The sequence below is a fragment of the Ylistrum balloti genome, unplaced genomic scaffold (genome assembly GCF_031769215.1).
Source record: "Ylistrum balloti isolate Yb309-2 unplaced genomic scaffold, AGI_CSIRO_Ybal_v1 Utg369876, whole genome shotgun sequence".
NCBI lineage: Eukaryota > Metazoa > Mollusca > Bivalvia > Pectinida > Pectinidae > Ylistrum > Ylistrum balloti.
This window is the reverse complement of record NW_026782016.1, coordinates 574,127-589,996: the sequence shown is the minus strand read 5'-3', so window position 1 is coordinate 589,996 and position 15,870 is coordinate 574,127. Positions and strand designations below refer to the sequence as shown.

Below are 15,870 nucleotides of genomic sequence, written 5' to 3'. Positions count from 1 at the left end.
CCATACATATATTTTACTATATTCGACATTGACGGAAAACAGCTGTATTCTAGTACGTGCATTAATTCGACAGAATTACTCCATGATTTACTAAGATATATGAACAAAAACTGTTTAAATAAGCAATTTTTATTTGTTGTAAAAACAAGTTTATTTACGAAAATTCATGAACTTTTTTTTTATATCCATTGAAGTATTGAACCATATTTCCACGCGGAGGAATCAGTTTGACGTGTGTCATCAGGCGCAATCCAACAAATGAATATACTTTACACACTGTGTAAGTACTACAGGTTAAGTAGAACGCATGGCCTGTGTCTCAAAATACAAGCTGCAATTTGGCCCGGAAGAGAAAGACGAGAGCAATTGACCATGTATTCTCTATACAAAGTTACCACACAAAACACGGAGTACCTGTCCATCATATCACAAACATTGTGCTATCCATCCACCAGACTCCAGCTTCTTAAAGGTTAGTTAGTATTTACTCGTGACTAGTGAAACATTCAAATTGTTGCTGTTGGTAAAACACGAGTGTCAAAGGCAAAATAAACATTAAAAACATTCCAGTCTGGCATTTTCAACAAAATTACAGCTGTGAAATGATAAAGAATGTTTTCAGTTTTGTTTAGCTCATATTTAACCATTTTCACAAAACATTGGTTATATCTAACCAGCCTTTAAACCTCCGGTACCAGCTGCTTTATTTTCATTTGAATGATTATCTATTAAAAATAATACACTTTCATTGAAATAAATGTATTTATCAAATTTTAAAATAGTTTAACGATTTTTTTATTCCAACCTTCGTTTATCACGACTAATGAGTCTGACAGCCCCAGTTACACCTACTTCCGGTTCTCTAAAACATTATCACAGAAGTGTATAAGGAATAAGGAACTAGAAAAAGTGAATCCTTTGTCATATAACAAACATGTTAGCAATGTAATAATATCAATCATAGCAAAGTTGTTATTACACACGTGCAAAGTCTCCTAACGGGGCCGTGTCTGGTTGTTTGAAAGTTACCATTGTCATACCAAAGTAATTTAAGCACTGAATCTTGCATTGGTCGTCGGTTTCCTGGGATGAGGAATTGAGCTGTTCTTCAGATAGATTTAAATGAACTGCAAAGCAGTTCAAGTTGAATTTATCCCAGGAATAAATTAATTTCATCCTCTTATGAATCCACAAAAGATTATATGCTTATGTTTCATTTAAAACAGTTTGTTTTCGATATTTTGATCACTTCCAAGTCTGCAGTTAAACTAGAACTTGTGCATGTCTGATGAGTTGAGTTAAAAGATGAAGTCCGACATTTTTTCAAGTTAAAGGATGACCAATCAGTATTACTCAGACAAAATACAATTATGCGACACACAAAAAAGATAAAAAAAAAAACAATTGAATTGAAGTTATTAATTATTGTATTATCAATGTAGTTTAGAAATTATAAAAATTCCCCGTTAGTTACGGGGAAGAATAACGTGTGCAGTGAGTTCTACGGTTGTCTCCCGCTACGCTTCAAACTGGCCGGCTGACAGTTTTAAATTGTTATGGAGTGTGTTATGACTTTTTCTGGATGTGTCCCTGACATTAAGAACTTAGTCAAGAATCATTTCTGTATCAGAATCGCTCAGTGGACGCTCCTTGGCTTGTTCGAGATTTTCGTTTTAAGTTTTAAGTTAAGATGGCTAGTGACAAGTGACAATTGCTAGCCGCTAAAAACTCTCGCAATGTCACATTTTGATTTATTTAAATATTCTTGTATATACATTTATCAATTTATATTTTTCAATTCTAAAGCAGATTTGATTGCTTTTAATTTTGGATGTACTCATGTAAGAAGTAAAAAAAATCCAGTATTAAACCTTTTTTCTGTTAATGATTTTTTGAAAGGTGCACTACTTTTTTTCCTTACAGACATCGGAACCAATCCCGAATAACAAACACCATTTGTTATTTCTGCGACAAACCTTTTTGAAACTACATTTTTTATTTGTTGATCTATCAAAAATATGAAAACGTGGTGTTGATACAGATATGTGTGAGCCTTCCTCTGGAAATAGACAATGCGAAGTAGCGGCTATCTACATTAACGACTCGGGTGGTCAGAACACCCCTGTTTATCGTAGATAAGGAGCCAGAAAGGTGAAAGATTATCTATGAAATGGGGGATTTACTCCACACGTATTATATACATATGTCACAGTAAATGTCACTCAATAATGAAATGTGAAATTTTGCACTTAATAGAAGTATCCTTCGTGTTTGTCATAACCAATAAAACTAAAGCTCTGGTCAGTCGATATCAAACTGCGCATGCCCAGTCGAAGTGTCCAGTGAGAATTGCTTGATTAACTTTAGGAATAAGAAATCAGACTACAATGTGTGTTTTCAATATGAATTATTCAATATGAGATTTGCTTCCCTCACGCTGCTATCGTTTTGAGGATCCGGAATATAGGAACTCAATGATGCACATACTCACGTTATGTGTAGTTTTCCTCGTCTCATTTTATCCGACACAGACTAAATACCTTGGGGGAACCATCAGTTGGCGGAAGTTCGAAGGATCGGTAAGTGACGGTAGTACTCTTTCATTACGTCATATTCCTAGTGTTTTTTATTTCTCCTTTTTTCATGTTCACTATTTGTTACTGGTTTTTGGTTCTTGTTTCTTTCCGTATCTTGTTCGTGTTCCTGTTATCTCTTTTTTCTTGTCCTAGTTTTGTTCTTTCTTCTTCCCCTCTTTGTCTTGCTTCGTCTTTCCTCTTTTCACTTAAAACAATGAAATGCGAAATATATGCTTAGACTATTTCATATTGCATACAGTTCGAGGCGTGCACACGTACATTAAGTAAGGTTTGAAACGATATGTTTCCTTGTTAGACTGACGAGCACTATCTACTTCATTTCTGAAACTAAGGCAAAGTATACTGTTGTTACATTGTGATTGAATTATAGATTATGGAATTTTAAGTTTTATTTTTTGCATTTTATAATTATGGAATGCAGATCAATCGAAATCGTCGTTGTTCAAATGATGTGTTTAAGGTTATTAATCTTTAATGTTTTATAAATGTGATGTAATTACTTAATGTAAATATGAGGTATTATTCATTTGTGTGTGTGTTGAAGTGTAATTACCTTTGGGTAACGAACAATTTCACTCACTGTCACTATATATATACACAGGTAGAATAGTGAAAATATGACGGTGAGCTAACGAGAATACGGCGGTGAGATAACGAGACTACAGCGGTGAGATAACGAGAATACGGCGGTAAGATGATGAGAATACGGCGATAAGATGATGAGAATACGGCGGTGAGATAACGAGACTACAGCGGTGAGATAACAAGACTACAGCGGTGAGATAACGAGAATACGGCGGTGAGATAACGAGAATACGGCGGTGAGATAACGAGAATACGGCGGTGAGATAACGAGAATACGGCGATGAGATAACGAGAATACGGCGGTGAGATAACGAGAATACGGCGATGAGATAACGAGAATACGGTAGTGAGATAACGAGAATACGGCCGTGAAATAACGAGAATACGGCTGTTAGATAACGAGAATACGGCTGTGAGATAACGAGAATACGACGGTGAGATAACGAGAATACGGCGGTGAGATGATGAGAATACGGCGATGAGATTACGAGAATACAGCGATGAGATGATGAGAACACGGCTGTGAGATGATGAGAATACGGCTGTGAGATGACGAGAATACGGCTGTGAGATAACGAGAATACAGCTGTGAGATAACGAGAATACGGCGTTGAGATGGTGACAATATGATTAATGAGAATGGGTTTAAGAAGTTTCGAGCTCCCTGAGCCTGATACACCAACTCACTCTCCAATCTGTAATAACGTGTAACGACATTAGGGAACCCCTGTTTAGTATATTCCTGTAACTCTGATCTTTGCGGAAGTGTAGGAAAATTGTGGGGATTTTCTATGAATCCATATCATATTCTGATGAACGAGAAAGAGTAGCGACATTATAGAGGCTACTTTTTATCTGAAAAAGTGTAGTTATGTCGTAAGAATTCTCTATAGAAACGTTTTCGGTGGTGTTTCGGTTTCCCATATACCATTTCCTGCTATTATCTGTACGGATGCGTGGGAAACATAGATCATTGTAGGAATTCCCTACTGATCACATTATTGTTTAATCTGAGAACGTCGTTAAAGAGGATTCACCGTATGATGAGTCAGAATATCGAGAGGGGTTCCGAAAAAATCCCCATAAAATACTGTGATATATCTGGCTCTGGTTTATTAAAAATGTGTTTTTAAAGAAGGGAATCAAAGCATTTCGAGTTAATTTTGACTTGTTAACGTTGTTTCCCTATAACTCTGGAGTATAACCAATTCCTCATGATGGACCACTGGCGGAAAAGAGAGGATGGGATGGTGAGAATATAACGGTGAGTTAGCGTTACTAGGTGTACGTGGGCATATGAAGTAAATAGAGTATGATGCTGTGTCGGTGAATAAAGGCAGAGGCAGTTTGAATACAGTTAAGTAAAATGAGGACAAAATGAGAAAGTGTCATTCCTATCGTGTTATTCTTGTTCCCCAGCCTCACCGTCTTAAAAAAAGAAAAGTTATGGTTTAGTAAGTTGACACCAAAGATAGATTACTATTTATACTAAATCGTCTTCAGATCCGATTCGTGTACCGCATGACCTGGGAGAAAGGGACAGGGCCATGTGGTTCTTCGTGTTCTAGTGCTGATCTGATATCTAAGAGCCACCTTCCACCATCTCTAAACTCCTTGTCTTGGAAATGCACTTCCGGTTGCACCGGAAGTCCTGTCTTGGGCGACGTGAACTACTTTCTGACATCAGTGAGTAATGAAGTACCGGGATGGGAACAGGGCGAGGATCAATTCTTTTACAATCTGACTGGGACAGGCCCATATAGTATATCGTAAGTATAATGTAACTTTAATAATAACGATTGCCAACCCGAAGCTTAGGCAATCATATAAAGGAAGTTTGCTAATCACGCCGACATTTTAAAAGAAAAGAAAATTCAAATTTATAAATTACCAGCTAGGAAAAAGAAAGATGACTGCTGGACGATTCTTCTCTTGAGATAACGGGTTTGTCCGGTTCAGGTTGATTTTTAACACCTGATGGCGTGAAGTGGTCAGTCTGTGACCGTAACAGACGACAGTGAATGATTGTCACTGTGTAAATCCTACGGAGTTAATAAAGATGATCGTCTTTTGATAAAATATTTTAATAAATCACTTTCTAGTAGTGATAAGGTTTCCAGACAATGACAAGGGTCACCTTGTCAAGCTAAATGTATCTGTACTGGTCAGTGTAGTCCACTTTAGTTAGCGTGATATATACCCATAATACATGGTCTTGTATTTTTATCGTAATGGACAGCTCGAGAAATATGTACATATGGTATATAGTATAAAGCTAAGTGAAAAATATCCGATAAGGACTCATCCGGGTATTACAGTCATTCATGGCATTATTCTAAATTCAACGAAAGGAAAAACTCCGTTAAAAGCATATTAAACCCAAAGGTTATGCACTAAGTTAACTTCAGTAAATGTAGCAAAATAATACCGCAGATTTATCTAAATACTTACTCGTATGGGATATTGTCAGCAGAAATAGAACTGGTGATTTGGGGTTTTTCATTTTCGATCTCTCTGGGAACGTTACAAGTGAGAGTTTGTCAACGACTGTCAACGTCAAGTTATTGTTCATGTTGTCATTTTGATGACCGTTATCATATTAATTTCGTTTACTTTAGGAGATAACTTTATCGTGTTTAGAAATTTCCAACGCTATATCGTAATTATACCACTACAAACAGTTGTCTTGGCGACGCGTATCGGAAAAGTAAAACATTTATACAGAATACAGAAGTCTGTGTGTCTCTTTTTTCGACGTCACGCGCTAATGGTCATGACGTCATTTTCAGAACGTCAATCTGAACCAATGACGTCATTAGCAATTGTCATGCTAACTAAAGGTACAAAAGAAACAAAATTAAACTGGTCCTTGCACTGTTGATTTAAAAGATAATGTCATTGTCATCGTGTTTTTATAGTCATTTTGGTATTCAGAATCGGAAAAGTGATACTGTGAACATAACAGTGACTTGTGATTAAATCCACTTGTAGGATTGAAGGCCTTTCTTGGCCAAATGCCACCGATCTTGGCAGAATGGTGACGTCAGTTAACCTCGGGGTTCGCAACGATACCAATGTCTCTAACGCCAGTCCCATCGCAGCAGTCCCGCCCTCTGTTGGGTAAGTACATTAACTGGATCCCGTACTTACAAGAACAAAGACCCAAACCATTTAGTAAGTACATGTTCAGGGTACCGTCTTGTCATGTCTCGGGTACTAGGGTCAGTGTATAGGGCCATAGACATTTCTCTTTCTTGTCATCATTGCTTAGTTTCACACTCGGATAACGCCGTGATTTTGGATTAATATGATAACATTTTTATTTGTATTTGTTACTTTCAACAACGAATATTGCAAAAGGTTCGGTATGATCTTTCGAACTTCATCTGGCTGACATTTGGCTCGTGCATGAGATAAAAGAAATGGTTTCGAAGCATGCACCATGGAGGAATCAATTTAAAAACATCTAAAGATTTCACGAACAGTTCATTGCCATGTGAAATGGTTCTTGTGACATTCATAAAACAAGTCGAAAACCTGCCTGAAACAAAAATCTTTGATTTCGAGTTAGTGCACATATTGTGTATTCCTAATGCTTAAAAATACAATAAAGCCTGGGTCACTATGTAAATCTGTTTTTTCTGAAAAAAAATGTCTTCAACGAAGTCCATTTTAGTAAATATTAAGTTATGTTTTATAATGGAACAAGTGAAGACCCGAGTTTCGGTCTGTCACTGTTTTTCTGATCTGGTCTTAACAGTATTCACCGCGACCGCGGAAGGCCTGTGCGAATATTGTTCAAACCAGGTTTGTAAATCGAGGAAAGACCTCACCTGAAGTCCATACTTGTATGACAGAGTTATTCAATATTACCGCTTTGTATCGTACACCTATTAAATACATACAGGTGAATATTTCCCCGTCTCACAGAAAAATTTCAGTATAAAAATAAATACTTAAATAAGTGAACTATACATTTCCCAGAATTCCTTTTGACTGCGAAAGCGTAATCAGTCTGCCGATAGAAGATCCGGATGCGGACACGGTGAGATGTCGTCTGGCTACATCCATGGAGTGTGGAGACGCTTGCACTGATTTGCCGCGCTTTGTCCTTAACGAGGTAAGCAATCTGATGGATAAGAGCCGATAGATCCGGAATATCACCCGAAGTTTAACAGTACAATTAATTAATATAAGTTTTTATTATAACAGGAGAACTGTACACTGACCGTGCATACAACCATTTCTAATGGATATCAACCAAACACACTTTATCGTGTCACCGTCATGATTGAAGATTTCCCAGATTACACCATCAGTGTCGGAAACGAGATCAAGAACCCTCGTCACTGCCTCAGTAAGATACCTTTACAAGTAGGTACCTACTAGATCACGTGATATATTAATCCCTATGTAAACCAGTTGATCTTTAACAATATGTATTTTTACTATGCTTAGTGGTAAGTTTATCCATTGAAAGTACATGTACACGCTTTCAGACATTGTGTTGCCTTTCCTAATAGAATCTTGTAATCAGTGAACTCAAGGCAAGGTTAAAAATTCTTAGGTTTAAATATACGAGGTTTTACGAGTGATTGGCCATTTAAAAATCTTTTCCAGTGGTTGAGATAACCCTATCATACCCTCAAGGGATTTCCCTAACCCAGCTGGGTTTTTAAGGAGGTTATTGAAATAAAAAAACACAACACCGAACGACATTGAATAACAACAGTGTCTTACTTCTACACTGTATGATAAAACATTATGGTTCAGGCTATCTCAGATTTCATCTTTTCATTCCTAATATTCTCTCCAAAATAAATTGTTCTCGGGTTATGATTTATTGATGCCTCTTATTGCTACCGCGTAAATATTCTGCATGGTTTCATTTTGTCACTATGACATTACCAGGATTTGCCCTGGATTCTTACACTGGATACCATCAATACAATAACAGGTTCTTGTTTCAGTGAAACTCGTGGTTTTTTTCGCTTACCATATCTCATTTATTGATATTTTATCCCTGATGTGGAGTTATGTTGATTTGAAATAACGCCATCTTTTACACCACTTCGTGTAGTTTGCAGTGAGAGTGCTGTCTAGTAGAGAAGGATGTGACGATCTCGCCATGACGTTTACTAGACCAGATATTCCGGACGGTATCCGTTTCCCATATCCCCCCACTGGACCTTTGTTCCAGACCCTGTCTTACTATATTGCAACACCAAACGTTAGGTAGGTGTTTGTCGAAATATCTACTAGGTGATATTTCTTGTATGTTACTTACAGTCCGTCATTTACTTAACTAATATCAGTTCATGTCAATAACATTATATCTTCTTATCAAATATAAGGTTGATGAATGCAAAATCAAAAAGTGATAAAAATATCGAGAAAACAACTTCATTTTATTCCGTATCATTTAAATGAATATATTAGATATCATGGTCCAAATTATATACAAATTAATCTAATTGTTATACAAAAGACACACGTGAATATCGCCATACTATTCCACTTCATGAATTAAATTCTACCCTGCAGCCGTTCCGTCCTCCTCAGATTCGTCAGTGATGCTTTGAAATGTTGAAATCTACGATTGTATGGAGTAAAATCAACATTGATAGGAAGTGATTGGAATGTGCACTAGCCCAATAGTTCAATAAATTTTGTTATCACCAGCTTCTTAATTTCCACCTCGTTTTTGCATTTGTCTATTAAGTGACGTCCCTTATCAGCCTTACATATTTCTTAGTACCGTCAAAAAAATGATCAACTAAAAATGTATTCATTTTCAAAATAGTCAAATAGAGACGACAAACACAATCCGAATTTCTTCATTATTTTTGTACTATATTTTCACCGTTGTAGTGGTACCGATTTCGTGGTGAGTTTGGCTGCTATGTTTAACCACAGTAAGATCCCGGATGACAAAAATAGGACAAACGTGACCCATCTGTATGGATCGTGGTACTCGCGTCAGGACCAGTCTGGAGATTCTCTCAACTGTGTTTGGGGAAGACGACAAGACGGGTAAGACCTAAGTGACTAATAGTGACTGTGAATAACGCGAATTATTACAATTAGTACGAAAAGACGGGTATGAACAAAATGACAAATTGTTGCTGTAAATACAGTTAGTAATCCTCGTTATAGCAAATACAATGTATTATTGTTTATTTACGAAGCTCACAGGCATAATTAAGAAAAAAACAGAAATAAAGAACGAGGGTTTTGAAAAATAATGTAGGTTTTTAATGTACAAAAAACGTTACCAAAACATTTATTTACGATTGATAATTTTCCAAATCCACGTACTTCGAGTTAGCTTGCAGAGACAATGCAAAACCTAACTATTAAAAAAAAATGATCAAACTTCTAATTTAACATATTACCTGATTTTACAGCCTCACAACCGTAGAGAAACGTTGTATGACTGTGTATCTCAACGGTAAGTAACATTTTAAAAATAAAATTTGAAGATAAACTAGTGATTAAAACAGTAATATGAAGGATGCACTGCCTAGGAGTGATTGCAGTGTTTTCAATACCGTGAGATACGAAGCTAAACGATCATTGAATTTTTATTTATTTTTTTTTTTTATTTATCTATTATAACTTTTTTTGTATTTTTATGAGTAGAAATATTCGTCGATACATTTGATACTATTCATCAGACGTCCTTGATTGGTTGATATGATACACTACACACATAAGATAAAGCAATCCAGGTACTGGAAAGAAAGTGTAAAAGTGTTGCTATATTTAGTGTTACCATCTAACAGAGTCGTGAAGTACACAGCTTAAATGGGTGTGTTATAAAAAGATACTGATACGGGAGGAAATTATTTGTTTTCACTGAAGCTATCGTTCAGTGTTCATTTATTACAGATGTTGACCACTGCATCGGAGGTCCATTCTGTAAACGTAACGGCACATGTATAACACTCTACAAACGTTACACGTGCAAATGTCCACACGGCTACAAACCACCAGATTGTGAGCTACGTGAGTTTTTATCTACACGTCACGGTTCAGAGACTAAACGTGAAATGCTTTAATTCGTCAGAGAACGAGAAGCAATATGAATTATTCAACAACTTCCATAACTGTTTCTGTACTTATGTATTGCGATGCGTTTGAGCTGTCATAGTTTTTTTTTCACATCTGATATACATGTTAATATGCTAAATCCAATTAATTGCCTTAATTTATATATATACAAATTAATTCAATAATGAATTTGCTCTTCCACAATAATTGCAATACAAAAAGCGGACAGAAAAGTTTAGTGTAATAATATTTTACGTAATATTTTCCGCGCAAAAAGCAGTAAAACAAAGATTACTGTAGACATGGCAGTTTTGTTTCTATTTTTACCCAACATAACTCCATGGAAGAACGTGGCATTAATTAATGAGATATTTCATGATGTCATTAGTTTTTTACTCATTACTTTTGCTTGTCATGCTCCTAAAATTTAAATTTAGACAAAGATTGTATTGACCTCTTGTTACATACTTTGTGTGTCTGAGTTACATAAAGAAAATCTTGTCCTGAAAAAAATCTTTTCCTGCTCCGAATTCTGATAGTATGTGTGCACAAAAAATACATCTGTTTGATTCTTTTCATCTGTGTCAACATTAGTTATTTTGAAATTGGATTCAGTTCTTAGCGACGATTTCATACGACAACTTATTAGCTGTCTAGGTCTAATGAATTAATATCATCGCCTTCCAATATGTTTGTATGCTGACAGGTGTGAGTTGCCTTGACTTCCCTTGCAAACACAATGGGTCTTGTGTAGATACCGGCACATTGTACAAGTGTATATGTCCGCCAAGTAAGTGTTTTGCCAATTAATTATTTTCCTATCTAAGTACACATGGGTTAGAAAATACACTAGTTTTTAGTAAATTGGTGCCGAAGGTACTTGAGGTATTTTTATGCCCCAGATATGTATAACAGAATTCTTTAAACGTGTTCAGAAAGATATCTAGAATAGTTTTTTTTAATCAAATATTAAATGGTCTAAAATAGCTTTGATCACTAAGAGAATGCCTAAATCCTGTATTAATCCAAACCACAAGGTTAGTCCATGATATGGAACTTGATTGCTTGCAACTGTCAATGACATTTGCTATTACAATTGTACGATAACTACGTAAAGATAGGTACATATTTTGCTGTTGTCCCAATTGAGAGCGCACGTTATTCAAGTCCATCAGTGTTAAAATTACTCGAATTGTGGTGAAAAACTTCCTATAAATGACTAAAACAAACTTCTCTTTTTTCGTACATAGATTACTATGGGGTAGACTGTGAATGGAAGTATGACGAATGCTTAAGTGCACCTTGTCAGAATAACGGCACTTGCAATAATGACGTCACAGGTTTCACTTGTTCTTGTCCAGCTAACTATACAGGCAACACATGTACAACTCGTAAGTACAATATTAACAAATGCACGAAATATTGTTAAATTCAAATATCTTACTCTGTACTTAATTAAAGTCATGTGTAATGAATAGGAAGCTCGATAAATATGTATGATCAACGACACGAATGATTAATATGAACAAAAGAATGAATTGCATGGATAGCATTGAATAAGTATAAAAAATACTAAGACTACATGTACCAGAAGGGATAGCGTCTTCTGTTTCATCGACGACATCGCAGTGTCAGTTTCTTCCCTGGCTCATTTTTGTTTTCATACAAAGCTGCATTTATCGAACTGCTTATCAACCCTGTTCATCAAGACCTTGGCATGCCCTTCAATTTCACTTTTACGTAAAAAAAAAAATCCTTTGACATTTCATAGATTCATAAGAACTGGAAGTAAGTTAAAGCATATTCGATTGCCCTGTAGTGAACACTCCATATCTTGATATCAAGAACTCCCGTCCGCCAATCTATGGTGTTTATGGTGCTGATTAAGATAAAATTACATTACACGATTTTGTTAAGCATAATATTTTTGATGCTTGTTGCTACGCCAGGTGGTTCTGGTGTTGTCAACTCTGTTCACATTTAGGAACATGAACATTACTCCTTTGGATTAACAAAGATATATATGGCGGGTGTAATCGATAAACCAGAAGCCGCTTACTCAACCGGTACACGTGGTCTTATTTTCATTGTGCTTAATCAGGGATTTCTGTGTAAATATGTCTTTTGTTTAAAAAAATACCTCTGCAAAATATTGATCTAGGATTCTTTGTTAATCAAATAATCGACATAATAGAGGAAATTTGACACTAAAAATGATGAAAAAAAAAAAAATGAAAAAAAACAATGAATGTCACAGCACAACAAATCCATGGAACAAAAATTCCATTTTCCAGCTCCCATTACAGATCACTGGAATATATTGATGTAATTATCATTAGCTATAGGTTCTGATACAGACGTTGAGTGGACATTTTCTCCTGACGATTTTACCATATATGATAAAAGGAACAAAAATTCCAATCTGGTGTGAATGAACCTTTGCAATGAAATAAGTGAACTATTCGGACCAAACTAATCATATAAATATTTAACTTATGTTACTTTTCTATCAAACATTTATAATTAATTTGTATTAATTTCAGGCGCATCAGGCACGGTACGTAAAGTAGTTGACTCAATACTTTAACTAGATGGGGTCGCGATGGTAGAGTGGAGATGGTGTGCGACCCTCTTTATTATAAGTCATCTACATCTGGGTCGCGGGTTCGAAGCCTGCGTGGGGCAGTCGCCTGACACTGCCCGTGAGTCGGTGTTTTTTCTCTCCGGTAGCACTGGCTTTCCTAACCATTCAAACATGGTACTTTCTATTTCGCTGGGATGTCAAGCATCAATACACTAAATTATTATAGTGTCACTCAAACCCTTTGAATGATATATGTATACTTTCCCCCAGCTAATATGACGAATTTACACAAAGTGTAAAATATGATTTTAATACATTCGGAATCTCTCTGGTAGTAAAGTTAATAATGAAATTGTAAACTTCAGTCCAAAAGATCACCCTTCTGAAAAAAAGAACAAACCAAGTTTAGTTAAAAGTGCATGACCAAGACCAAATCCGATTATCAAGAAGTACAGCGATTCTCCTTACTGAAAAGGTGAATGTTAAACCTGTATGATAATGGTTATTGGTTTCGTGAGAAACCATGATTCAGGTAAGTAAAACTATGTTCTAATCATTTACTGGTACAAGGGAGATAACTAGCGCTAGAATCTGAGAAAAGGAGAGAGACGACTGACAGTAACCATTTTGTCGTCCTGGTACAGCATAGGTAGCGCACTAAAAATAGTTTTCAATATTATATGTCAGCCATTCGCTATTTCGAAAAGAAGTCATTTTCATTTGATAATATCAACTTCGTTTGCATATCTAATAGTAACTGGCATTCACCGAATCTTTTCCAAAATGTAGCAAACAAATTACATATATCCCTTTACAATTCAGGACATGCGCGTGATGGTGGATAACCTTGACCCACCCGTCGTCTGGCCAATAGTAGTCGGCGTACTCGGTGGACTTTCGCTAGCTGCAACCACTGGTGCGTGCTGTTGGTGGTACCTTGGTGCAGCTAAGCGGCGTCGAAGGAAAAAAGAAAAGAAAGTTGAGCCTTCTTCGCGATGGGTTGACGATTCCAGGGACGTCTCACGCCCGCCAAGCAATACTATCCCCAAAGAAAGATCTACGCATAATTCTGAATTCGCCAACGGACCTCCTGAAAAATCTGAAAAATCACGTGATGGCGGTATGGGCGGATCTGACATCACAGCTAGTGCCACGCATGCGTCAGACTTTTAACCTTAAACAACAAACATATAATAACATTAAATCATCGAACCACAACCAGACCTTTGTGGTCAACAGGCGCCAAAAGTGACTGACATATCATAATTACGTTGGACAGGAGTATGCGATGTTTCACTTACACGTAAAGCGGATGTTTAGACTGCGCATGAATCTGGAGCAGGAAGTGATTCACCTTAAATGTAAACACTTTTGTAATATCTTTGATATTTACTGTTGATTTCCTTTCAAGAAATACAACAAAATAAACTCAGACACTATCTGATAAAATGCTCTTATGACTAAAATAATTGAGACTTAAAGTTTCAACATAGTCATATAGTATCATACTTAAATCTTCAAAGACACTTACCCATAGCTAGGTATTTTTGTCTTTACAAAACATATTGTTTCAGGAAATTCTGTTTGATTCGTTATAAAAACATTTGGTATGTTAAAAACGTTTGCAAGTAATTTTTCCATGAAGTACAACATCCAATCGTAAACGTTTATTGGACAAAGGTTTGTTACCATTTGCGCATTTACCTAAATCATCTGTAATATTCGTGAAAGTCCCTAAAAGGGTAATCTGCAACCATATTGTTCTTTATGGAAATCCAATGACTGAGAATGGAACAAGTGCTTTTTGTGTTCTATTTATATCCGCCAACTGCAGTTCTTCGATAACCGAACACAGTTCAGTGCTGAGCTCCCCTCTCTTAAACCTGGTCTCATGATGAGCAAACATTTGCCAATACAGTAACATACTGACCAACTTGAAGAGTTTTGTTAACCGTCGAAGTCTTTGTCACCTCCATGTTCCACTGTAGCGGTTATTTCTGTTTCGATGGATATATTTATCGGTTTTTAATCCAAAACATTGAACCAAAATAGAAGTGTACATCAAGAAAGTTGTGAAAATAGACTTCTTTCATCTTTTAGTCTTATTTTCATGGTTCCCGCGATTTGATTCTACTCCCGATAATAGCTCTAATTCTGTAGTTAGACAATGTTTTAAGTGTCATGATTCACAGAATAAGCAGTTTATAATTATTTCAGTAGGTTTTAAAGCCTATTATATAACTATATGAAAATTACTCTCAGAGTTTATTTAAATCATTCAAACAATTTTCTAACAGCATGACTTTTCTGATACACTGAATCACGTTTAAATTACCATTTCCCATGAGCCGCTGCTTGGTCGATAAGCAGTAAGAAACATTACTTACACCGGGCATGTATATCCACGCCTTTTACCTGTGCGAGATTTCGTTGTCTCATCCTAGGGTTACGCTAGGGGATTACCCTCTCCGGACAATGATTGGAAGTTTCAGTAACAAATCACGGACGTTATGTCAACAATCGCGGCAATAATGAGAAGCATTGGAAAGACAGAAATACAGACATATACACCTATAATCATTCACTCGATTGAGATATAAGCATCCTAACCCATCGGAAAAGATTATTAAGTTGCAAAGCCTAGCGCGTCTTTATTTTATCGTCTTTCGCCTAGGGTTGAGGTCCACCTATCTCATAGGGATGAAAGATTTTATTAATCTTGTATCTCTACCCCTATGTTATCAATGTAAGATTTACCTCGATCACTGGCCTAAACATTGTAGAGATTTAGATATGTCAGTATTCGGTTTTATTTTACTGGCGAAAGGTTACTCAGAATTGTTAAATAATAAAAAAGGAAAATGTAAAACATGAAATTTACATATGGGTTTCATACAAATTAGATAAGTGGTGTAAATATGTATTCCATGTTTACTACAAACTATCGCAAACTATCGCAGACAAGGTCATTTGAGTCGCCTTGTAGTAGCTGGTAGGTATCTCACTGAACATAATAAGGAAGGTCCGTAGCGTGCCACCCAGAGTAATCAG

At 36.2% G+C, this 15,870-nt stretch overlaps 1 protein-coding gene across 1 annotated transcript; it reads left to right on the top strand.

Moving 5' to 3' along the window:
* Positions 1-2,477: 2,477 nt before the first annotated feature.
* Positions 2,478-14,265, top strand: LOC132546185 (uncharacterized). The gene is made up of 13 exons (XM_060209894.1): positions 2,478-2,579; positions 4,686-4,951; positions 6,174-6,302; positions 7,167-7,302; positions 7,395-7,556; positions 8,263-8,417; positions 9,054-9,215; positions 9,590-9,633; positions 10,074-10,190; positions 10,942-11,025; positions 11,486-11,626; positions 11,865-11,881; positions 13,642-14,265. Exons 1-13 carry the CDS (start codon positions 2,478-2,480, stop codon positions 13,990-13,992), a joined length of 1,866 nt encoding a protein of 621 aa, XP_060065877.1. The 3' UTR covers positions 13,993-14,265.
* Positions 14,266-15,870: the final 1,605 nt, after the last annotated feature.

Excerpts from the sequence above, each read along its gene's own strand:
- LOC132546185 (XM_060209894.1), top strand. The coding sequence starts at position 2,478 with ATGCACATACTCACGTTATGTGTAGTTTTCCTCGTCTCATTTTATCCG. Across the intron at positions 7,303-7,394 it reads CGCGCTTTGTCCTTAACGAG|GAGAACTGTACACTGACCGT; the intron begins GTAAGCAATCTG and ends TTATTATAACAG. Across the intron at positions 9,216-9,589 it reads TGGGGAAGACGACAAGACGG|CCTCACAACCGTAGAGAAAC; the intron begins GTAAGACCTAAG and ends CTGATTTTACAG.